General features: G+C 37.7%; 1 protein-coding gene across 1 annotated transcript; it reads left to right on the top strand.

Moving 5' to 3' along the window:
• The first annotated feature begins 10,986 nt into the window (after positions 1 to 10,986).
• On the top strand, positions 10,987 to 11,376 carry LOC145090113 (uncharacterized). Its single transcript, XM_079028456.1, has one exon. It carries the CDS (start codon positions 10,987 to 10,989, stop codon positions 11,374 to 11,376), a length of 390 nt encoding a protein of 129 aa, XP_078884582.1.
• The last annotated feature ends 15,995 nt before the right edge of the window (positions 11,377 to 27,371 follow it).

The following is a 27,371-nucleotide window of genomic DNA, read 5'->3' on the forward strand; positions in this document are numbered from 1 at the left end:
ACTTCTATTTCATGGGTTTAGCTCAAACCCTAACCCTTTAGGACCTAGATCTTGATTCACAACCATTCATACTCCAAACTAAGGCATATTCACTGAGATCTAAACCCTAAGCACTCCATGAACACGTAAAGTTCCTGACTTTCCTCCCATGCATGGCCTTTTGAAGTGTTAAAAGGCTTAAATAACAACTTATAGCTTGCAAGGGGCTTCCATGGCCATAAAGTTTGTGTAACATCCCAAAATTCAAGACTAAAAATTTCTTTTAATAAATCATTACTTAAAGCAAAATCATCAATCCAAAACATAATCAGAGTATTAACTTCCAAAAACACATGTTCGTTATCAGAGTAAAACATTCCCAGGCTGTTTAATCTATGGTGTGTGCCATGTGATCACCCCGAGTTCTTCCCTCCGCTACCGGAAGTACCTAAAATCAAAACTGAAAACCGTAAGCACGAAGCTTAGTGAGTTCCCCACCCTACTACATACCATGCATAACCACATACTGGGCCACGCCCGCTATTCTGGGCCTCGCCCCCTACCTCGGGCCTCGCCCGCTACAACGGCCCTGCCGCTCCAGGCCTCGCCTGGCTTCGAGCCCCGCTCGGATACAGATCTGCTTCACTTAGGCCTCGCCTGTCACTGGGCCTCGCCCGCCAACATATAATAGCACATACACATATCACATCACATAAGCTAAACATATACTAACGGATCCTGTCCTAAGGCCTCGCCCTTGTCCTGCTACTGATGAGTCATAGAAACCCGTCCATGCTCCTACTGATAGTGACGGGCCCAGCCCACACTCACTCTTTTCCTAACTTGGGCCTCGCCCCTAATCTGCTGCTAATGAGATGTGGAACACCATCCACACTCTGCTATTGGTGAGATACGGGACCTCGCCCACACTCACCTCCCTACCAGGCACATACAAGTATCACACAGACAACAAGTATAAACTATCATATAAACCATTCCTTGGGCACCCGCCCGCTATCATTGGACCTCGTCCTAAATATCATACTAGCACACTATGCCTAGGGCTAACCCCCAGGTCTTCTACTCATAACTACATGGGCCGCTATTGTGGCCTTAGACCCATTCACACAAAGGGAAACTCACATGCACTTGCTGAACCTGCTGATAGCCCCTCAAGCTGTTACCCGACAACTCTCTGAACTCCTGCTCCACTAGCCCCCCGAGCTACCAATGTCAAAGCAACACTTAGTCTAATTGTCCCCCAAAAGTCAACTAAGTCAACTCTAGTCAAAGTCAAAGTCTTGGTCAAAGTCAACCTTCCAGGTCAACCCTACTCGTCGAGTCTGCCTACTGACTCGCCGAGTTCATTAGCTCAGAATCCTTTCATCCGCGACTCGACTCACCGAGTCAGCCCCTGACTCGCCAAGTCTATCGATTTCCGAGTCCTGACCTGTCCAACTCACTAAGTCGCCACTCAACGCACTGATCCGAGTCTTAACTCGAAGGGTTTAAGGTTTTGCGATTGACTCACCGAGTCTAAGGCAATCTTCAACAGACTCGCCGAGTTGTTCTTCCAACTCGCCGAGTTCCTGCCCAACTTCATCCAACTCGCCGAGTCCACCCATGTGACTCGCCGAGTCGCTCCAGTTCTTAATCCATACAGTGGCTTTTCGAGCCATGCAGGGGCTCCAAATCATAGATCCATACTTCCAAAGCTCAATCCTCACGTAAAGTTGCAAACTTTACTTATAACTAAAGAGATCTAGGCTCAAAACACTCTAGGGCTAGGTTTAAGGACAAAAGGGCTTCACCAACTACTCATCTTCTGATGCTTTACGACATATTGGACCATCCCAACACTAGATCTAAAGTGGAAACAACATATCTAAGCCCCAAACTCGAATTGGGTCTCAAACAACCATAAAACCCCCAAATCTCATAACAAAAATAGATCTAGATGCAAAGGAGGGAAAATAGCAGCTTATTACCTCCAAGATGAACACAAACTGAAGTAGATCTCAGATCTACACCTCTCCTTTGAAGCAACCTTCTTGATCTTCAAGTTCCTTTCCAAAGTTTCCTTCCTCTAAAGCTATAATGCACTCTTCAAGGCAATAATTAGCTCAAAAATGGATATGGCGGCTAGGGTTTGGTGTTCTGGGCTAGAGAGGCAGTAAAGGAACCCTAAGGAAGAGAATGAGACGTTTAAATAGGCTCAAAGTCCCGGATTTAGGGTTTTCCTCGTTCAGACCAGACTCGCCGAGTCCCCTTAGCCGACTCGCCGAGTCGGTCACTTACTCCTTGACCCGGATCCCGCTCGGACTCGCCGAGTTCGTCCTTGGGCTCAACGAGTCGGCCCTTAAACTTAGGGTTTACTGTCCTTTCTTGGTCTTCCTGATTTTGGGTGTTACAGTTTGCACCTTTATGCCATGTAAGCCCCTCGAGGTCGTAGATCTGAAAGTATATCCACTTGGGACGTCCATGTCCCAAAGATCATGTTTCTTGAACCAAAAACCCCATAAAATGATAACAAGGAGATCTAACAAGATATTAATCAAGTTTAAGACTTGCTTACCAAAAAATGAAGAGGATGAGATGTTGTTTCTGGATCTACTAGCTTTCTTCTGAGCCCCCAAGCTCCTCCTTCTTCAACAAGCTTCAAAACGCACAATATTCACTCAAAAACAACTCACAAGCTCATACAAGGCGCTTAGGTTTCGTGGATTAGGGTTTGGGACTTGGAAGCTAGAAATGAGGCCAGCAAGTGGTGATTAGGATGCTTAAATAGGGTGCAAAACCCTGAAATTAGGGTTTGATCCTGGCAGCCCTACTCGTTGATTTGAGGCTCTCAACTTGTCGAGTATGCGACTTAAAATCGCGCAGCCATTCTGGTTTTTATTCGACGAGTTTGGGGCTCCTAACTTGTCGGGTAGCTCTACAAAAGTGAATAAATTATTTTCACTTTTTATACAATAATTCATAAAAATTGATCTACGTTTGTTAATTATCTATAATAAAGTCATAAAATTGTTGAAAAACTCTTCTAAGTTTTTTATTTTAAATCGTTTTAATTTGATATTAGTTTATTCTGACAGTTTGCAGATGTTAAAAAACAAACAGTTTTCTTCTTTTAAACTGCAAACATTTGGTTCATCTCTTCTACTACAAATTTATGCAGATATAATCTGCAGACTGTATACATTACCTTAAAAAAAAAAAAAAACAACACCTAAGTATTTTGAACAACACTAAACCACTGTTATTATTATTTTAATTGAAACACTTGTTAAATATCAAGTATTAACAATTTACATTGCGGATAACTAAAATTTTCATTGTTTAATAGCAACGGATAAACCAATGCTAATGCTGAGGCGATAATTCCTTAAAACGGTATGATTTTCTTATGTCTTTCTTAATTTACACAATTTCTTACCTACCTAGAAAACATTTTCATTTTTATTAAAATGTCACCCAGTTTTTTCTTATTTTTTTTCTTCCAAAAGAACCATTCATTTATATTGTATTGTATCCTGTCGAGCAGTCGAGTTAACACCAATTATTTAATCCATTTTGGGTTACATTTGGTTTCATTTCCATATAAACAAGACCACCTTGGGCCTTTCAATAATCGGTCCAAATTGCGTCATCAATATTCAACATGTATTTATGTCCCATTGGGATTAATGAGAATAGATTCTAGGATAAAAACCCAGATTTTCTCTTTAAATTCAATGAGTTGTGTCAATTTTGCCTTTTTCCTCACCTACTACTAATTGAGAGACTATTTTTTGGTAAAAGAATTATTACAATTGAAGTATCCTTTTTCTATATCGCATCCATGTAATTGTTACATACTTACATGGCAATATTTCCTATAAATATTTCTTTGACTTTCTCGTTAAACGATAATATATGAGAATTACACAGAGTAATATATCGGACAAAATATATGGGCACTCAGCTAAGTAAATATGCAAGATAATACAAATAATAATTACATTAACAACCCATGCAGTTGAAACAGGAGGATCCCTGACGTTTAAAGTGGACCGAAAATCAAAGAATAATATAGACGGAAACCATTTGGTGGAGATGTCACCATATTGTTGTGATGATGGAACATGAAGAACATGGACATGACCCACGACAACCATGTCTCAAACGAAATAAATATCGATCTCGATATATTTGGTTCGTCGGTGTTGAATCGTGCTCGGTGCTAAGTGTACGACACTGCCATTGTCACAATACAAAAGTGGTGGTGGTGGTTATAGGCACAGTCCCATGGTAGTTGGCGTTAACTTTGGATCTAGAGCTGGTTCCCTTCCCTTTTGATGACTATGAGATAATATTAGGGCCAAGAAATACAAAATATCCTAAAGTGGATAGCATGGTACTAAACTTCCCATTCCGTGTCTAAATAGGCAGGCAATAAGGCGACACGTGGGAGAGACAAAAAGTTGATGACTGTGCCTCAAATGTATCGAAGGATCTAGCTCAAAACGGCAAAGTGAGGCTCAAATGTATCGAAGGATCTAGAACCTCCACTTACTGATATGCCATTAGTTTCGCCTCCACCTTCAGATCTAACACTTTTTGTCACCAAAACACAAGATCTACCATTAGATCTTCCATACCGTTGTCTAGATCTACAAGCTCCGGTCCAGAGCTACGATTTCTACCACCACCAATGTCTAGATCTGTAAGGTCCGACAATATTGAAAGAGTTCAGACGAGATTTGGTGTCATGTTCTTCAGATTGCACATTTGGTTTTGTGTTCTTCATCTCAGACCTATGAAATTTGGTTGTTTTTTTCCTCTAAAGATATGGATTTGTTCTTTTCGTCAAACCACCACCATCAAACCTCTCTGGAGAAAACAAACAACATCACCTAACTTCGGAGATGATGAAAATCTTATACATTTGGTCAGATATGATGTTTTATGGTGATTATGGATGTAATGTATTTGGTGCCCACAAAGTGTTTGATAAAATGTCTCAATGAAATGTGGTAAGTCAAGTCATTAAGCTGTGAATATGTGTTTTCTATGTATTAATTTGTCTAAGTTATTAAAACTGTGAATGTGTATTTTTTGATGTATTAAGTGTTGAATTAGTGTCCAAAATATTGAATTAAGTTTTGAATTAGTGTTTGAAATGTTGTATTAAATTGTGAATTTTGATTTTTTTTAGCCAGATCTTATTTTAAAGGGAAAGATATCGGCGATGTTTGCATCGATGGTTGGGGGTGGTGATAGTTGATTGCAGTGTACGATAGTTGACAGTGTTGATACTGGTGGTGGTGGTAGAGTAAGCATCTTCTTCATTGGTTTCAGATAAATTATTATCTTTTAGGATTCATGTATATTTCTTTTATGTTTGCTTCTGAAATATGATATAATTTATTTATGTATTAAACTGTGAATGAGTTTTTTAATACACTGAAATATGAGATTATACTTGTAAATGAGTTGTGAATGTATTGTATAAAATTGTGAATTCTATGTATTACGTTGGAATTTTATTCACGACTTAATATATTAAATTCACAATTTAATACATAAAAATGTCTACATGTATTAACATATAAATATAAGTTTTAATTTGAAAATATGGTTGTAAATATAAAAAAAAAATTGTCTTAAATTGTGAATTTATTATATTAAATTGTGAATTTTGTATACTAACCTGTGAATTGTGCATTATATTGTTAATTTTATTCACGACTTAATATATTAAATTCACAATTTAATACATAAAAATGTCTCCATATATTAACCTATAGATATAAGTTATAATTTGAAAATATGGCTGTAAATATAATTTGTTTTTGTCTTAAATTGTGAATTTATTATATTAAGCTGTTAACTTTGTATATTAAACTGTGAATTGTGTATTATGTTGTGAATTTTATTCACGACTTAATATATTAAATTCACAATTTAATACGTAGAAATGTCTCCATATATTAACATATAAATATAAGTTTTAATTTGTAAATATGACTGTAAATATATATTTTTTGTCTTAAATTGTGAATTTTGTATACTAAACTGTAAATTATCTGTATTAAGAGTTTCAAATTGATATTATAGTTGTGAATTTATATTTTTTTGTATTAAACTGTATCACCCCACCATCTTCACCTACTTCTACCATGGCAGACAACCATGGAGGAAATCAAAATCCTCCACATCCACCACCTGAACAAACCTTTAGACAATGGGCCACTCAAGATGTCACCCAACAACCTAAGATGTCACCCAACAACCTTTGTGCATAAATTACCCTGCAGCAATCAACTTTGAACTCAAGTCTGGACTCATCCATTTGTTACCCTCATTCCGTGGTCTTGAGAATGAAGACCCACATAAATTCCTTAAGGAATTTCATGTTGTTTGTGTGGGTATGAAGCCACATGAAGTCACAGAAGATCAAATCAAGTTAAGGGCATTTCCCTTTGCTTTACAAGATTCAGCCAATGAGTGGTTGTATGACTTACCACCGGGGTCAGTCACAACATGGAATGAACTTGCAAGGATGTTTCTGGATAAATATTTTCCCGAAATGAGAGCTTCAGCTTTACGTAGAGAGATAATTGGCATCAAGCAACAAAAGAGAGAAGTCTTGCATACTTATTGGGAACGGTTCAAGAAATTGTGCTCAAGATGTCCACAACATGGGATTACAGAATATCAGTTGCTGCAGTATTTTTGTGAAGGAATGTCATCTTGGGATAGGAGATTACTCAATGCATCAAGAGGTGGATCTATAGCTAATAAGACTCCAACAGAAATCAGAGTTCTTATAAAAAACATGGCAGAAGAGTCCAAGCATACAGTCCAAGAAGAAGAGTGGTACAGTGATGCACCAAGGGGGTGAAAGAAATTTCTACTCCAAAAATTGAAAGTCACCAAGGGGGTGATGCACCTTGTGGCATTTGTACACAAGTTGGACATCCCACTGACATGTGCCCCATGTTACAAGAAGATGTAGAGCCAGTTCAAGCTATGGGATTTTCAAGTCAACAACAAGGAAACTTCCAGCCAAGCAGCTATCCAAATTGGCATCAACCTAATACCAATTTTCAGCCTAGACCACCACCTTATCAACCAAGACCCCCATTTCAAAATCAAATGCATCACCAACAAAACTATCAACCACATTTCTAGCCAACTCAACCTCCTCATCAATCTCAATATCAACCTCAAAACATGGATCAAGGAAGTAGTTCAAGCGGATCGGGAATGTCTTTGGAAGACATTGTTAAGAGTTTAGCCACAAGTACTCAACCTTTCAAAATGAGACCAAAGCGAGCATCAAGACTTTGGAGCAACAAATGACTCAACTCGCCACTTCTGTGAGTAGATTGGAGTCACAAGGCAAACTACCCGCGCAAACCGAGAAGAATACAAAACATAGTGCATGTGTCATCACTTTGAGGAATGGCAAAGAATATGAAGGTCCAAAGATGGTTGAAGAAGAAGAAAAGATGGAGCTAGAGAAAGAAGAAGAGAAGTCAAAAACACCTTCCAAGCAAGTTCCTATTGAAGCAAAAGTCACTCCTCCTCCATTTCCTTCAAGATTAAACAAGTCAAAGCGTGAAAGTGAAGACAATGAAATCATGGAGATGTTCAGGAAGGTAGAGGTAAATATTCCTCTTATTGATGCCATCAAACAAGTCCCTAGGTATGCAAAATTCCATAAGGAATTATGTACATCTAAGAAAAAACTGAAAGGGAATGAAACTATCAAAGTAGGAGAAAATGTGTCTGCAGTGTTACAAAAAAGATTACCTCAAAAATGTAAGGATCCGGGTGTTTTCACGGTTCCTTGCAAATTAGGTAATCTTCATGTTCCACGAGCTATGCTAGACCTTGGAGCTTCTATCAATGTTTTGCCATTTTCCATCTTTAAAACTTTAAATATTGGCACATTGAAGAAGACCGGGGTAATCATTCAATTGGCTGATAGATCTTTAGTACATCCAAAAGGTGTGCTAGAAGATTTGTTAGTCCAAGTGAATGAACTAGTGTTTCCAGCAGATTTTTATGTCCTTGATATGGATGATGATGACTCACCAAATTTGAGTTCAATTCTTCTAGGAAGACCCTTTTTGAAAACAGCTAGGACGAAAATTGATGTTTATGATGGTACATTGTCCATGGAATTTGATGGGGAGGTGATAAATTTCAATATTTATGATGCTATGAGATATCCAAGTGATATTTCATCTTTGAATTTTGTGGATGTCATTGAACCATTGACAGAGGAGTGTTTTGATTTGTCTAATCTTGATGTGTTAGCTCTCATTTTAAACAGGAATCTTCAAAAGGAAAGAGTGGAAAAACTTGCCAATCAATTTACAATTGATAAAGAGATTATGGAGGTTGTGTCTTGCATGGATGAGAAGAAGAAAATGAGGTTTGATGTTCCAAAGCTGAAAATACCAATGTCTAATGAGAAACTTGTTCCTTCTATTGTGCAGGCACCAGAATTGGAGCTAAAAACTTTACCCGAGCATCTCAAGTATGCATATCTTGGAGAAAAGGAAACTTTGTCAGTGATCATTTCCACCAAGTTGTCAACAAAAGAAGAGGAAGAACTTGTCACCACTTTGAAGGAATATAAGGAAGCAATTGGGTGGACTATAGCCGACATCAAAGGGCTAAGTCCTTCGCTTTGCATGCACAAAATCCTTATGGAAGAAGATTACAAGCCTTCCCGAGAAGCTCAAAGGCGTCTGAATCCTCCAATGATGGAGGTTGTGAAAGGAGATTTTGAAGTTGTTGAATGCGGGAATGATTTACCCTATATCAGATAGTAAGTGGGTAAGTCCGGTCCAAGTTGTGCCGAAGAAGATAGGTGTTACCGTTACAAAGAATGACCAAGGTGAGTTAGTCCCCACGCGCGTGCAAAACGGGTGGAGAGTTTGCATTGATTATAGACGGCTCAATTCCTCAACCCGGAAAGACCATTTCCCACTTCCCTTCATTGATCAAATGTTGGAAAGGTTAGCAGGAAAAACACATTATTGTTTCTTGGATGAATATTTCGGTTTCCATTAAATACCCGTTGCACCTGAGGACCAAGAAAAAACTACTTTCACATGTCCCTTCGGAACATTTGCATATAGGCGAATGCCTTTTGGGCTTTGCAATGCTCCAACCACTTTTCAAAGGTGCATGGTAAGTATTTTTTCGGAATTTGTTGAGGAAATCATTGAAGTTTTTATGGACGAATTCACAGTTTATGGTAATTCTTTTCATGAGTGTTTGGGTAATTTGAAAAAGATTTTGCAAAGATGTATTGAGACCAATCTTGTTTTGAATTATGAAAAGTGTCACTTTATGGTTGACAAAGGTCTCATACTAGGTCATATTGTGTCTTCTAAGGGTCTAGAAGTGGACAAAGCAAAAATAGATGTCATAAAATCTTTACCTTATCCCACTTTTGTTCGTGAGGTGCGCTCATTTCTTGGTCATGCAGGATTTTATAGAAGGTTTATCAAAGATTTTTCCAAGATATCTCGTCCCATGTGTGAGCTCCTACAAAAAGATGCAGAATTCGAGTTTTCCAAACAGTACAAGCAAGCTTTTGATCAGTTGAAAGAGTTGTTGATAACAGCACCAATACTTCAATCACCGGATTGGAGTTTGCCTTTTGAAATCATGTGTGATGCCAGTAATCATGCAGTTGGTGCAGTGCTAGGGCAAAGAAAAGACCGTGTTCCTAATGTCATTTACTATGCCTCAAAAACACTTGATAGTGCACAAGCCAACTATTCAACAACTGAAAAAGAATTGCTATCTATTGTCTTTGCTTTAGACAAATTTCGTCAATATCTGCTAGGTTCTAAAGTCATTGTTTATTCTGATCATGCAGCTATTAGGTATTTACTTGCAAAGAAGGATTCGAAGCCTAGACTCATTCGATGGGTATTACTCTTGCAAGAGTTTGACATTGAAATCAAAGACAAGAGCGGAAAGTCAAATCTTGTAGCTGATCATCTTAGCAGGATTGTTTCTCCCGATGACTCAACTCCCATTCATGATGCATTTCCCGATGAAAACCTGTTTTCAGCAAAAGTTGCCCCGTGGTATGCCGATATTGTGAACTACATTGTTACAAATCAATTTCCACCAGATTTGACTCGATGGCAAAAAGACAAGATCAAGAAAGAAGCCAAGAGGTATGTTTGGGATGAGCCATATTTGTGGAAATATTATGCTGACCAAATGATTAGACGATGTGTGGATCAATATGAGGTATCTTCTATCTTAACATTCTGTCACTCTTATGCTTGTGGAGGACATTTTGGTCCTCAAAGGACTGCAAGAAAAGTTTTAGAGAGTGGATTTTACTGGCCAAGTATTTTCCATGACTCTTATGTTTTTTGTTCAAGCTGTGATAAATGTCAACGAATGGGCTCTTTAAGCTCAAAGAATCAAATGCCCCTAAACCCCATATTAGTTTGTGAAATTTTTGATGTTTGGGGCATTGATTTTATGGGACCTTTTCCATCATCTTCGGGTTTTATTTATATTCTTTTGGCTGTGGACTATGTTTCCAAGTGGGTGGAACCAAAGGCTACCCGTACTAACGATTCAAAAGTTGTGATAGATTTCTTGAAGGCTAACATTTTTTCCAGATTTGGTGTTCCAAAGGCCTTGATCAGTGATCGTGGTACACATTTTTGTAATCGTATACTGGGGAGTGTTTTGAAGAAATATGGTGTCACTCATAAAGTTTCCACAACATACCACCCACAAACAAATGGACAAGCTAAGGTGAGCAATCGACAAATCAAGGGCATTTTGGAGAAAACCATGAATACAACAAGGAAAGATTGGAGTACATGCCTTGATGATGCTTTGTGGGCGTACCGCACTGCATACAAAACTCCAATTGGAATGTCTCCATACTGTATTGTTTTTGGAAAGCCATGTTGATTACCCGTTGAGTTGAAACATAGGGCCTATTGGGCGACCAAACAGTTCAACATGGATTTAAGTGAATCGGGAAAGAAGAGGAAGCTGGACATACAAGAACTTGAGGAAATCCGCAATGAAGCGTATGAGAATGAGGTTCTTTATAAGGAAAAGACCAGAGCATTCCATGACAAGATGATTACACGCAAGGTATTTCACAAAGGTCAAAAGGTACTACTTTACCATTCGCGTTTTAAATTGATTCCTGGTAAATTAAGGTCCCGTTGGGTGGGACCATTTGTTGTCACTAATGTTTTTGAGGATGGTGCAATAGAAATCACAAGTGAGAAAACCGGGAAGATTTTTAAGGTAAATGGTCACCGTTTGAAGCCTTATTATGAAGGATTTCAAGTCAAGAATGAAGAGGTGGAGGAAGTAATGGATCCAAAGTATGAAAATTGACAAATAGTTGGGGTCCAAGTCGAGCCAATGACATTAAAAGGGGCGGCTAACCGGGAGGCAACCCGGGGGTATTTTTGTCATTTTGTATATTTTCATTGTATTTTCTTTGTTTTCAAACTTCCAAGTTGTTTTTCATACTAAAAGAGGGTTAAAAATCATTTTTCGGGCGGTAAAGGTTTAGCGGGTTGCAATTTTAAATCAAATTTTTTGGCCTTCTTAGAGGTTTACACGGCCGTGTAAACTTATGCCTTTCATTTACACGGGCCGTGTAAACGATTAAACACGGTTTGTATGATTCAGGGATTTACACGACCTTGTAATTTATCCCCTTTGATTTACACGGGCCGTGTAAACGCAAAAACAGGGCTGAACATTTTTAAGGTCAAATCTCGATTTTTCTAACTCATTCTTCACTCTATACCTACGATTCCCTCTCTCCTTACTGCCCCCTTCGAAAAAACCCTTCCAAATACTCAATCTTCCTCAATTTTGCATCAAAAATCAAGCTCCAAGGTATGAAATTCTTCTCTTTTCTTCATCTTCTTTATCTTTCACATCTATTTCAACCTCTCATAGCCGATTTTAGGGTTTTTGAGCAAAACCCTAGAATTTTTGAACTTCAAAATTTCGACCTAATGCTTGAAATTTCTTGTAGGATAAGCTTGGGGATAGCTTGGGGAAGCATTGGATATCATCTTACCACCATTATCAAGCACAAATTGGTATAATTGTTCCAAACTTTTACTTTGTGCATTTAGATAGAACCACATTTCTTTTTTGGGTGATTTTTTTGGTGAGACTTGCTAGTTCTTGTGCTTCAATTGCCTTAATTGTGTGCAATTCTTTGTTGATTCATTTGGGTAATGGCTTCCCGGGGTAAAAGACCTAGAATTGGAACTTCACAAGATGAACAAGACCCACACCCCATGGACAACCCTTATGAATTTGGTCTAATTTTTTAGACCAATAGACAGGAGATATTGTATGCAAATCTTGTTACAAGAACAATGGGTGCTCAGAAATTTGTGGACATCCAAGCCCTCAAAGATTTACATATCTATAAGGGTGTCCACAAACTCTTTAAAAACATAGGATGGGAGGGTCTTTTGAATCTTCATGCAGTTAGTTACCAAACACCGATGTTGGAACTTTTGTCTTCCATTACCTTTGACTATCAAACTCATCTCCTGACTTTCTGTTTGCTCAATCAAACCCATCAGTTTCATGCTGACATTCTCTGTGATATGATTGGTGCTCCCAAAGAAAAAAGGGATGTATACACCGCAAAGGGAAGAAAAAATATCATTTTTGAGCAAAACTGTACAAATTTTTGGAGAAGCATTTCTTGTGAGTATGATTATCAGTCAGGCACAGCCAAAGCTTCTAGCATTATCCATCCGGTCTTGAAAGTCGCCCACCGGATCATTGCTTCTCTCTTATTCCCTCAAGAAGAGATTAGCAAGGCTAATAAGAAAGAGCTGGAAGTCTTGTGGTGTATGATTCATAAGCCTGCTGAAGTCCCTCATTTTGGGTGTTGGGTTATTCAAAAAATGCTCAGAAGTGCTACGAGCCATGGTGGGCAGCTACATTGTGGAGGCATGGTTTCTGTTATTGCTGAGCATCTTGGCCTCCATTTACCCAACAACCCAACAAACATAATCATGGGCCGTACTCGTCTATCCATTGATGTTATGGAAACAATGCATCTCTTCCACCGCCTTCCCACTGGGGATGTTCATTGGACAGTAGATGGGAAAGAGTATCTACGCATAGACAGCAGAAACAAGAAGATACTCAATTTAGCCAATGACATTCCATCAACCACTTGGAAGCTCAAATCCAATTTAGGTGTTACAGTAGATCATAGTCCTCCACCCTCTCCTCCTCCTGCTCCTACTGCTGGTGCCTCTAGTTCATCTCGCCCCACTTCTTCTTATGAACACAATCTTTATATGGGTGAGTTTGCACGTTTGAACCACCGTTACACCAGTATACAGCAGGAAGTCGGAGAAATTTATACGGGTGTCGCTGAAATCACTTCTGATTTTCACGACTACCGTAACTTGCAAGAAGAGAATTGGGCCCAACAAGAGTTGCGGTGGGTTGAACAGGATCAAAGATGGGCCGCTTAAGAGTAGCACAACCGCAACATTCATCACTTGCTGAGCGATATCCATAGAGTTCTTGTCCTCCCCACACAGTCGCAGCCACCATCAACATCTCAACCCCAATGGCCGCCCTACTATCCTGCAGATTATCCTTCACAGTTCCCTCCATCTCAACCGCCCGGTCCTCAATAGGACAGCTATGCCTCTCTCCAAGCATCGAGGACGATGCTTATTTTAAGCTTGGGGAGGGGCATCCATCCATGCATTATCCTGTTGCATGTAGGTTGCATGTAAATTTTGTACATATTGCATTGCATTGCATTATTTTTCTCTGTCATTTAAAAAAAAGGTTTTCTTTCTACTCTATTTTTATTATACTTTTTGCATTTTGCATCAAATTTTTTGCATTTTCTTTAAAAAAAAAAAAAAAAGTAAAATTTTTCTTGATCCAATTCCAAGCAGCCAAATCTTCTCAAAACAGTTGAGATGGTAAGTGAGTTGTGTGCCTTGAGATTTTACTTGCTCTTTTTATTGAAAAATCTAAAAGCAAGTTAATCACACACGAGCACATTTCCCGAAGCTACTTGTGCAAAACAGAAAATGAGAAGATTGTCAACACTGGAGCATAACAGCAGGTATGAGTCGATTCTTTGGGACATACGACCGGTCGTATGAGTAGTAATGCTCAATTGAACTTAAAATGCCAAATTCAAAAGTTCATAAAAAGAATGCAAAATCTCAATGTCCCGCCTTCCAGTGCTCTTAAAAGTCCTTTCTACTTATTCCCTTTTATATACCCTGTTTGAGGACATAACTTTCAACTATATTTACGGGTTTTTGCATGTTAACATTTAGTCCCTCGAAAAATGTCTAGAAGTCCCTCACGGTAATAGACCGTGAGATGTCCCATAACAGAAAAGTCAAGGACGAAAATATAAATAAATCGGCCAAATAAATAAATAAATCAAGTGTTATGTGTTAACTTAGTTATTTGTATTTAAATAATAATAATAATAATAATAATAATAATAATAATAATAATAATAATAATAATAGATCTTATGTAAAAAAAATTATTATTAAGTTAATCTGTGACTTTTGGGATTCGAACAAGTAAACTCTGAAGGATGTTCTACACCTAATCACCTAAAGCTAAATTGTTTGGGATAGATTGGGTTGAAAGTTCGCTACACGGGTTCCATAGAAAGTCATGAACTTAATAATAGCAAATAAAGCTAATCTGTGGCCTTTGAGGTTCGGGCAAGTAAACCCGAGGGATCTCTTCAAATCTAGCACACTAAGGTCATTTGATTTGGATGTGTTGGTTGGAAGCCCGTTACACGGATTTCAAAGAAAGCCATGAGCTTTATTTGTAAAAAAAATGTAATTAGGAAGTTTGTATATAGTTATATTTATAGTTTAATTAGATATAGTGTTTAGGAAAAATACTTGGCTGTCAAAAGATTCCCTTGGACTTGGATTTGAATTTATGACATGGGACTGAATGTTAATTACTTCGACTGGTGTAAGTGGTTTGAAGTTTGTAACCAGTCTGGATAAATATTAGGGAATTTTTAGAAAATATTTTTCAGAAAAAGATTATTGTTAACCAACAAATAGCTGGAATCGGACATTGTTATATTTTATGGAACAAAGATGGTTGAGCATGTTTTGTCACATATAATTTCACGAGAGTAAGACCATAATTTGTTCCAAGAATTGACTTGATGAAATCGAAAAGGAATAAGTGTTGTGATCTTTAATTCTGTTGAGTTGTACTAGGGAGTGGCTAAAGTCTTGTCTCTATTATCATATAATATTTTGAGATTAAAGCCAAGTTAACTCAAGGCATGACAGGTACATTCTCAACTATGGTACAAAACAGGGTAATTGGGTTGGATCTTTTCATGTTTGTTTTAAATTCATGCGTTAAGTTTCAAATAGTTTTAACTTTAATTTCTTTTCTTATATTTTATTTTATTTTCTCCGGTTTAAATTCCTTGTTCTTTCTTGAGGACAAGAAAGGTTCAAGCTTGGGGAGATTTGTTAGGTGCATTTTATGCATTCATTTTGTAGTTTTAGTTCATAAAAGTGCATTGCATTTAGGTTTCAACTCATGCATTTTGCATATTTTTCGGGATTTTTCATGATGCAATTCCATTCACACACTTTTATGATATTTCAGGGACTTTTTGAAGGTTGGAAATCGTTGGAGGAAGTTTAAAAAGAACTGGAGACAGAGTTACAGAAGTTTTGGAGCTCAGAAGAAAGAGAATGAAGAATATGGCTTCTCAGAAGTTTACACGGCCGTGTAAATGCTCCCCTTTTATTTACACGGGCCGTGTAAACGTACATGCAAGGGCAGTCTACTTCGATGGCATTGAAAGATTAAGCATTCTACTTCTATTGTTTACACGGCTGTGTAAATGGTACCCTTTAATTTACACGGGCCGTGTAAACGTCTCGACAGTTTTAAAGTGGTTTTGTCTTCTTATAATGGAGACAATCGGTTTTGTGAGGAGTGAGGTCGGATTTTGGGAGAAAGGAAGCCGATTTTCAGAACTTTTGCAAGTAGATTAACACTTGGAAACACTTTAATTTCCTTTTTGTAAGTCAATTTGAAGTTTAAACTTGTTTGATTTGTAGTTCAACCTAGATATGTGTGGTTGATTTCATTATCATTTCCGAATCTGAATTCTTACGTATGTGTTGTTAGGTTGTAACTTGAATTTTACTTGTGTTTATCATCTAGTAATCTTTGATTTGATCTTAATTATATGTTTAGTTGGTTCTCTTTTTCACTTGATCAATGAATTAGGGTTCTAGTCAATCTAGTTAATCAAATTATGAAATTTGTATATGTTTTATGATTTGATGTTAGTAACACACACTTACTTGGTTGTAATTAGATAAAAATTAGTGTAATCAAAGATTAAATGTTTATATTACCAAGCTTAAGAGGAATGTTAAACATTGTTGGTAATTAGTGCAAGAACTTAATGTCATTTAATGATTTGATGCAAGAGCATATTTGAATTGAATCAATTAAATGAAGTTTTATTTGAAGAGCTTGTTTTGAATAAAATACTTTTGCCAATTTGGATATCGGAGTTTATTAATATCCAACTTACCAACCTAGATTGAACATGAGTTATAATCATATTACATCTTTCAACATAATACATGTATAAGAGTCAGAATCGGAAATGTACTTCTTTTATTGCGTTTGTTATCAATCTTTCTTATTTATGAAGTTTAATTCAAGCTCAAACACAATCCCCCATTTTAATATTATTTGTATTATGTGTGAAAATATGGCAAGATAAGAAGTCTTGTATTCCTGTGGACCGACCCTACTAACTCTATACTATTTTTAGTATCAGAAATAGTAGTGATTTCTGCGCAGTATATTTTTGCATTTACACGGGCCGTGTAAACATAAATGTGGGTTTTAAAGCAGTTTTTCACCATTCTTAAAAGGGGGGAACTGACTTTTTACTTGAGGGGGTCGACTTTTGGAGTAGAGAAGGCGAATTTCTTGAGGATTTTGAAGTTGATTAACACTTGGGAACATTTGATTTCATTTTGTAAGAACTTTAATTTCATTTTCTAGATTTGTGATCTTGTTCTAGCCATGAGTGGCTAGAACCCTAAATTCTCCAACTTTATGTCTTGACATTTGGATGTGATTTCAATCATATGACTTGATGTTTGCTTTCAATTTTCTATCTAGTGAATTTGATTTTGTCTCAATCGAATGTTTGATTCTAATTGTGATTCTTATTGGCCATTTGAATTAGGGTTAGATCATTCAAGTTATCTAATTGCATAATCCGTAATTGTTTTTTAAATTAGACTAGGTAACAAGCACTAATCTGATTTCTATTGAATGAAATTAGTGTAAATCTTTTCACACATTCTTACGCTCCCGAGCTTGTGAGGAGTATTGAGTGTTGTTGGGAACATTCACATAAAGCTTAAAGCAACCTTTCAATCCAATTCTAAGAGCTTGTTTAGATTAGGTTAGTAAGGTTAGGATTAATCAAAGAGCTTGTTTTGGTTAATTATTGTGGTGAATGGGAAGTGTTAGAGCTTGTTAACACTTTCAAGTACCAACTTAGATAGAATTAAACAAATATCTTGTCATCCATGGAATCACATTGCTAATTTGTCTTGCATAGAGTTGGAGTTCTCACAAATCCTGAATTTGTTTCATTTAATTGATCATTTATTTATTGCTTTATTCTTTTGTTTAAATCATTGCATACCAACCCCCCATTTATGTGACCATTATTGTACCTTCCGCAAAAAGGTATAAACATTTGTCCCGTGTCTCTGTGGATCGACCCTACTTACCTTGTATTACATTTCTAGTACAAAGTAGTAATGTTTAAGGAGTCATTAGTACCCTTTATTTGTTGGGTTTGACACGCCTAATAGATTGTAACCCTCTTCTGGAGAGGAAGAGTTGTTTATATATTAAACACGATTAGGGTTTCATTAGGGTTGGCCCGTCATTAGTTGCTTTGGAAGCAAGTAATGTTAATCCAGATTTAATGAGGATTTAGGGTTACCAAAAACTAACGAGTTTCGTTAGTGTTACCATAATCACCCTCAAGAAATTGAATTTTCCATTATGTTCTCGTATGTAAAATTTGGTGAGGTTCCAGCCAGGGGCTCTGCCCCTTGGACCCCGCTAGGGGCGCTGCCGCTAGACCCCACCAAAGGGGCGCTGCCCCTTTTGGAAACCTCGGACCCGGGGGTGCTGCCCTCGGACCCCCGACTAGTCGTCGAACCGGCTTCTGATTCGATCTTATACATGCGTGCACTCCGCACAACCCCGTACATATATTAGAGTACAAATCATGAAGCCCCTTAGCTCACATGTTGGTTCCAGTTACTTAAAATGACATGGTGACACTAAAATCACCAACATATTAGGAGGAAGCTCCATAAATCCTAGAAATGTACTATGTTTGAATTTGTTGTATTCTTAAAGGTCTAAGTTTGTCGTGATAATTAGTGTATAATTATATGCTTAAACCTTGAAGTCGAGCTTGAAATCAAGTTCTTGTGAAATTGTTGATGTTGTGGAGGATAAACCCTAATTGGTGAATTGGTTAAAACTGAATTAATAGTTGAGTTAGATGATATGGATAACATATTCATAGAGTATAATTAACTTTGGCTTAATGGTGTGGTGTAAGGCCACCAAGTAAACTACACTCTCTTGCTTGCTAAAAAAACATAATATAATGGTAAAAGGGGATCGAATCCACATAGAAATGGTTGTATTCAATCATCAATGCAATCCTAATGAAACTAGTGAAATAAAACTAAACAACTAAAAAGGGGGGGGGGTGATTTGTTTGAAAACTAAAATACTTGAAGACACTAAGGCAGATCACTACCGTGAATACTTGTTTGTTTATCATTAGGATTCAATATGTAAACTTGTCATTCAACCCAAATTGATTATAGCAATCATGAAGCATGATATACCAAAATTCCTCAAACGCAGTATGGAGGTTGGGGAAGCCCACAGCACTCCTTCTTAATCAAACTCACGGATCCAATTGAAGCAATTAGACCCAAGAAAATTGATTAGCCTTAAGTATGAAGGAAGTCCTAATTTCTTGAGGATGCCAATGCTTACACGTCCATAAAGGAGTCATGACCTATAAGCTATAGATGATTTCTAACATCATAAAGCTCTTGTTCTATACCAATTTTTTAACATCCCAAAATGTATTGATACAAATTTTGATTTTCAAACATCAAATCCATACATCAATACTTGTTTCCAAAATCAGTCATAGTAAAATGTATCACAAACATTAGAGTAAAATAACAATCATCAATGCGGAGAATCATTGGGGGATGCGGTGCAGTAAAGCCAAGCCCTTCCCTTTGGAACTGGAAATGCCTGAAAATGTTTAAACTACAAAACCGTAAGCACAAAGCTTAGTAAGTTCCCCATAATACCACATACCATACATATCAGTGGGCCCAACCCTACATGAACGCTATGATCTAACCAATCTTACAATCACTCCCAGATTACAACCCATCTGTAACCTTTTTGCCATGATCTAACCATGGTCTTCCATGCAAGTCACAAAGAAAAACAAGTGTTGTGATCCAACCACAGTCTTCCATACAAGTGTTGTGATCCAACCATAATCTTTCATACATATTTTATGATCCAACCACGGTCTTTCATACAAGTATTGTGATCCAACCACATTCTTTCATGTAAGAGTCACAAAGATAATCTAACAGCCTACATAGTATAGTGAGAAGACTTACCTGTCTCACGAAATCAGCTAAAACATAGCTCAATGCCACGCAGACGGTGCTACAACATACTTATCGAATCAAACAAGGTATAACCATAGTCTATGCTCTAGATCTAGCAATTTAATCAAAAGTCAGCCCAGGTCAACAAGTCAACGGTCAAGGTCAAAGTCAACTGTTAACATTCCTATTAGCTGACCCTCACATCGTGACCATCTCATGGTCATGTCATGAGAAACACACTCAGATCAATCCCAACTCGGTCAAGATCCAACTCAGCCAACTTATTCTCGATCCATACTATCGTCATGTCATGATAGACAGGTCATCACATTGTGACACGGTCTGTCCAAAATAACGGGGAAAACCCCAGTCATGACAAGGAGAGTGTTACGTCATGAACTGGTTTTTCTCAGCGTAATGGGTTCAACTCTCAATCCATTAAGCCATCCATCCATTCCTTCCACAAGGCTTCCTAATGTCCAAAACAACCTAAAGATCGATTTTTTTTTTCAACCATGCATCTCCATTGTGAGTCTATAGCTCAAGCTAGGTCAAAAAATGGAGAAACATCACCAATCATCTCATGAATGGGCTCAATAAACTAGGAAAATCCAAATATGAACTATATGATATGCAAAGGACCTCAAAAATCCATAAAGTTGCTAACTTTATGGGATCTTAACATTCCAACTATCTTATACTTGAAGAATACCGGACAAATCTTTAGATCTAGCAACCTAGAGTAATAAAGTTTGAATCTTGAACACTTACAAAGGTCCAAGGATGCCCAAAATGAATTCCCATGCTAGCCAAGAAGCACACAACATTACTCAAGCATTCTTCCTTCAAAAGCAAACAAAAGCACCAAAATAAGCTAAAAAATGGAGAAAAGGGATAAGGGTTTCTTCAATAGATTTTGGAGATGATGGAGGTTGAGGGTGAAGGAAATCTTAGCCCCTCAGGTCCTTTGAATAGGGTCCAAGTCCAAAAATTAGGGTTTGCCCCAGATCAGGTGTCACATCGTGACACTTAAATGATCTTCCCAATTTACATAGCCATTTCACGACGTGACGAAGCTTCCCTCTCATCGTGACCCACCTAAAACTAATATTTTACTTCAAATTTCATACCTTGCGGATCAGGATGTTACAAATTCAATGATCATTTACTCAATCAAAGGAAAAGAGTAACAATTGATCATCAAATACCAAGATCATGAACAAAAATATCAAACAAGCATAAGAATGAAGAACTAGAAACCATAAACACAAGCTAAATAACTAACGAAAATGAATCCTTCAAAACTCATAAATATTTAGGGGTTGTAGCCCAAGTCAACCAAAAATGGAGTACTTAGCTACTCATGGAAACAAAGGAATAATCAAAAATTTGTTTATACACCAAAAATTAAGAGAATACAAGAACAATGAGATGATGACTGCTCTTATCTTCCAAAAATTTCCCAATGCTACTCCATATCAGGTCTAATCTGATCTAGGGCCTGCAAGAACAAACTCCCATAGTAAATGAGGAGCCAAATTACCAAAAAACCCTTGGGAGGGAAGTTGTGTGGGTACCCATACAAATCTGCATGGGTTAACACCTCACTTACATACTGAATCTGAAATGTTATCGGATGATGCCTCCACTACTCCATTCCACTACACAAGATTCCTTTGGTCCCCTTCACACCTCACATGTTTCAAATCTGGTCCAATCATCTTCTAGTATCGAAAATGCCGGATAACTCCTTAAAGGTGTACAAGGCCAAACAACTCAACAAAAAGATGATCTGTGACCACAACAAGGACCCAATATATCTGCAAAATATCTCATGTAAAAGAAAAAGTATTTGATACGATACTAAATAAATAAAGGATCAAATATGCATTCCAAAAATAACAAAAAGATTAAAAATGCTATAATAAACTAAATAAAAGAAGCAAATAAAACAAACTATCAAATCACCCAAAGCTTGAACAGTACTCGTCCTTAATTAAGAACAAGACGAAAATGAACTCGGGATGAGCTAAACTAAAAAGGAAAAACAAAAGCCACTATAGAACTTCGTAAATGTCAGTCAACAAGGTTAGATTCGGTCTTGTATAGATCTTACACGCCTTCCAAATGTTCCCCACTTTAAAGCCATAAACCATATTTGCGGACAACTCGATGAACGAATGGACCCTGTTAGAATAAGGTAGTCATTAGAGTGTACAAGACAAAGGAAATAGGAGGATTTGCCCAGTAGGGGCACTATGAATTCATCACGCATACCATGATGCATGAAGGAAATATGCATCCATACATGATGATTCCTACATTAGATAGGCTAAAGTGTACTATAATGAAATAGGGTTTGTAACACGGGCCTCCCGAGAAACCATCTGCCTTCAGGGGTTTCTCCCTTGTACTATCCTTTACATTTTACCGTCTTGCTTTCCTAACCTTTACACAACAAAATCAAAAGAAAAAAAATTACAACTCAATCTACGAATTAGACACAACACATCCTGAATCTTCATCTTTGAACTTCCCTCTTCGTAAGTCTCTCTCTCTCTCTTATGAGAGAGAACTTGAACTAGAACTACCACTTGGTTTCTTATTTTTTTTTCTTTTTAGGTTGCTTCTTTTTCTTCATTTCTATTTTTTTGTTGCTTTTCCCTTTGACCCTCTTCTTTGTTGCATTTCTTCGAGTTTTTTCTTTGTCATTTCTTTTTCTTTTCTTTTCCACTTTTCTTCATTTTTGTTTGTTTTTTCTTCTTGTATTTCTTCTGTGAAAGTTTAATGAATTTCACCATAAAGTTTGTGATTCCAAAAATATGAACAATGGGTAGAAACTAGGGGCTAAGTACGTACACATATTGGTCATTAGCCGATATTTCAAGATCCATTGTAAAAGATGGGGTATGACTCAAAAATGGGTGTTACCGAAAAAATGTGGTCCCATAAAATGTGAATTGGGGGACCACATCAAGGTTCATCAAGCATCTCACCATAAGGTGTGATGCACAAAACATATCTAACTATCTACTGTAGATCCCTAGGAAATGATGTCCTGTCTCAAAAATGTGGTGAGAGTCCACATATTTTTAAGGCTCGGGAAATACTTGGGAGTATAAATGTGTACTCCCCCTGACCGAGATGCGATTCTTACATGTCTTCAAAATACCATATCGGGCTAAGAGGTTCTTGCACATATTGTCCTGGCTAGTCATCTCCATCCGCATCTAAGCCCAATAAGAAGCTTGCAACTGACACCCACACAAAAAGTCTAAAAGTGGTCTGTAAGGCTCAAAGTCTGTCCCATTTGTCAAACAAAAGGAATTCTATATTGAAGATTTTGTATTTTGCTGAAAATATATGTAATAACTGTTCTTCATAATAGGTATTGTTTCGAGGGGTACAACTTGTTTACGAGACAAATAGGAGAAATAAAGCATGCAATTTACTTTAAATCATTTGTAAAAAGTGTATTGGTGTTAATTTGTAAAGTAGAATGAGAAAAATAACAGCTTATAAATTAGGTTGACATTTCTGGAAAATCGTGGCATGAGTTTACATATGCATGACGCCATGGGTCGGGTCAAACCTTGGTTATGATGGGTTTTGAGAAGCTCAAAAATGATATTTTTATTAAAACACTTTTAATGGAAAATGGAAGACTTTTAAAATAAGTAGTTTATTTTAGGTCATTTTGAAAAAACCACCAAGAGGATCCAAATACATGAATTGGAAAGTCTATAACAATGATAGGATGTTTAGAACTATAACCTTTAAAGACTCTGGTCCCACTTGGAATTGGGGAGTTGATGAAGTTGACAAAGTGTGGTGGTGTTAATCATGATGAAATATGCAGAATTGATAAGATCTAGTGTTTCATTGTAAAAAATCATGAACACAAGGAGTAAATAAATATCGTTTACGCTCTCATTAGATCTAGAAAGAAAATACAAAGTGGGTCCTGTACAATTCTCTCTCTAGTCTAACTCTACAAATGAACATTACATAAATGAGTGTTACTCACTTCGTATTTATAGGAAAGATAACTCATTACACAATACAAGAGGGTAAGCACAAATTACATCTAAGCGTGACTTTCCACCCTAACATTCCCCGCCTCAAAGTTAGGATTGGATGTCCCGGCTTCAATATCCAATGAGCTCTCATGATCAATACCAGTTTATTCATTCCTTTTGCCTTAATAGGAAAAGCAATATAAGTGGGCCCCTCAATAATTTGCTGTTGACTTATAGTGTTGGGCCCAGCCAGGACTAAATTGATGTGTTCAATTAGAAGTCTTATGATGTCATCACAAATCAGGAAATCTGTAACACTCTAAATTTTCAAATAAAATTTTCATTTTTAAGTCCACACAAAACATAGTTTAACATTTCTCATACTCAATTTATAAATTATTTCAAACACAGGACATACAATTGTTTGTCAAATATCCCAGAATCCTCAAAATAAAAATCAACTAGTTGATGTGTACAATCATGCCGGTGCCTTCCCACGATCCTGAGATGTACCTAAAACACATTTCACACAACAATGTTAGCACAAAGCTTAGTGATTTCCCCAAAATACCACACACAAATAATTAGCCTCTCATGGCTATATCTTGATAAGGACCCTCCGATCATGTGTCTCAGTGTAAACGCTCCAGTCTCACGGCTCGGGTTAGACCCTCCAGCCCTATGTCTCAGTGAAGACCCTCCGGTCTCATGGCTTGGTTTGGAACCTCTTGTCCTATCTCAATAAATCCATAGAATAATATAGAACATAAATCACAAAGTAGAATGCATGATATCACATATCTCAATATAAGCACATAAGACCCTCCGGTCGATAACACAAATAAGAACCTATGGTCGCACAGTGATTACCACTCAGGTAAGTATAGTGAGAAAACTCAGCTCGTAAGTAAAGCAAGAATGTATCACACTCAACTGTTAGTCTAGACTCCACCTACATATATCACAATCATCTCTAATTAACAATTTATATTAACAACTCCAAAGGTGTTAAGCTAACTCCTCTATTAAATCTCAAAAAGGGTGAAAGAGCGTTTTTACCCCTACATGGTCTCTAAAGTTCACAACTTGACCAAACCCTAAAAAAGTTAACGAAATTCAACACTCAAGTCAACAGTCCATATTGACTCAACTCGTCGAGTGCATCTATGCGAATCGTCGAATTCCTTCTGTTCTTAGAAAATCGGGAAAATTCGAGTCAACTCGCCGAGTTGTCTCACCAACTCGTTGAGTTTGTACAGTGTCCAGATAATCGGGGAAAACCCTAACCAACCCGTCGAGTTCCTTTAGCCCCTTTCTCTCATTCAAACACTTTTAAGTGAGACTAAGGCCCCAAGGGGTTTAAGGCATGAAGATTGACCAAAGCTTGGGGCCTCTAACTGGTCGAGTTTCCCTATTAATATGAATATAATAAATATTTAAATTTATACCTGGGATTCGGGATGTTACAATTCTCCCCCACTAGAATTAGACTCCACCCTCGAAGTCATTCTCTGGAAACAACTCTGGGTACTGCTCACACATCTCAGACTCCGACTTCCAAGTCCACTCGGATCCCCTCCAATGTTGCCACTGAACCTTAACCAAGGGCACCTCCTTATTTCTCAAGACCTTCAACTTCTTATCCTAAATCACCACCGACTTCTCAATGTAGTTCAGGCGATCATCAACCTGAATGTCCTCTAAAGGGACCACTGCCGTCTCGTCGGCTACGTACTTCCTCAGCTGGGATACATGGAAAGTGTCACGAATCCGGATCAACTCTGCAGGCAACTCTAACCGATAAGCTACCTAACCTACTCGAGCAATCACTCTGAAATGACCAATGTATCTAGTGTAACGCCCGCAGATCCGGGCTAGTCAATTAAAAGATAATAGGGGTCGAAAATGACTTTTCGACAAAAGATTATTTAGAATAAATAATCTTAACCAAGTTATATAATATGTCTCAAGGGTTCCGTACATATAAAGAATGCTGAAATCCGAGTTATAACGAAGAAGTTATGGCACGTCGAAGTTTCACGACGAAACCGACACAACACTGGGAAACGTAAATAGTGAATTTATGATAGAGCGATATTCAGCCTTAGCAATCTGAACGAAAGTTGTAGAATGCATTAAACCGAGAGCGTCCATAAATAGAACGCCCAAATCTGACTTCGTATAACGAAGTTATGATTTTTCGAAGTTTCGACTTAGCAGTGTACTACCCGAAATTCGAATATTAGATCGAGCGGTTTTTAGCCGACACAACCTAAACGAGAATCGAAGATCTCGTTAATAGTAGCGTAACGATAAAAAGACAGACGAAAACAGACGTCAGATGAAGAAGTTATTGATTTTTAACGGACCAATCCTGTCTCGGCCTGTTAAAAATATAAAATTTGAAATAAATTCAAAATTAGCCGACGAAGTCTAAACGAAAGTTGTAGGGTACGTTCCCGCCTACGCGTGGATATAAAGAACGTCGAAAACGGAGTTCGTATGTGAAAGTTATGAATTTTTAAAGTCGAGTTTGCAATTTGCGAAATTTCATGCAAGAAACGATGACGTGGCCAAATCTCAGCCATCGCTTGTTGATCACATCTCTCTTCGGATAAAGGACACGTCGCCCTTCGCTACGGCCCGCATCCGAGGACGAGTACCCCCCGTGTACTCCAGTCTTATCCGGTTCCGATGCGAGCCACGTGCGAGACAACTGGATGCGATCTGGCCCCTCTTATCCGAAGCTACGCGTAGTGTAATACTGTTGAACGCGCAGCGTAGGTCCGAAGTCCAACGCCTATAAATAGGCTGCGAAGGGTTCCGAGTTTTTCATACCTTTCTTCACTCTCTCTCTAGAGTTCCAAACCCCCCTAAACCCTAGGTAAAACCCCTAGCACCCGAGGGAAGCCCCGAGGCTCCCGGAGTCCCGAGAAAAAGAGTCTTTCGGTTTCGAAACACTGCTCCAAGCGAAGCCCGATTTTCTTTAAAACCTGCTGTAAGTGAGCTACAACTACGCAATTTTTAATATAGCTTTTATAGTAATGTTATTAGGTCCTTAAAATAATTATTTGGGCTATTATTATGAGTTATATAGAGTGTTCTTTAACGCTTATATAATAATAATAATAGCTAGACTATTAAATTAGTCTTGGTGAATATTAAACTAAACCTTAGTAGAAATGATACTAGGTTTTGTCGAGGGAAATTATTTTAAGAGTAACGAAATACTGTCCGAGGACTGAGTCCCCACCGTATCTGGTGAGTGCATAGCTACTTTCATCTTACACATATATATGAAGTATTTTATATAAATTACGTGCTATGCGTGCATATTATCTGAATACTTGTTGTCTATGTTGGATGAACGATTTTATACATGTTTTAAATGATTTAAACGGTATATGTATTTTATATCTAGGATAATGTTGGGGTAAAACATGGGTATATGTAATAGATGGAATATAAGTTGGATGATGAGTTGAGAGGTGTTATAGACCACGAGGTGAGGGTGAGAGGTGGACGATGTGAGAAGCCTTTTCCCAAACGATGGCCCCGTCATTCAGCA

The sequence above is a fragment of the Lactuca serriola genome, chromosome 2 (genome assembly GCF_051521515.1).
Source record: "Lactuca serriola cultivar US96UC23 chromosome 2, Lser_US96UC23_V15, whole genome shotgun sequence".
Lineage (NCBI taxonomy): Eukaryota > Viridiplantae > Streptophyta > Magnoliopsida > Asterales > Asteraceae > Lactuca > Lactuca serriola.

Coding starts and splice junctions, on each gene's coding strand:
- LOC145090113 (XM_079028456.1), top strand. CDS start 10,987: ATGGATTTAAGTGAATCGGGAAAGAAGAGGAAGCTGGACATACAAGAA.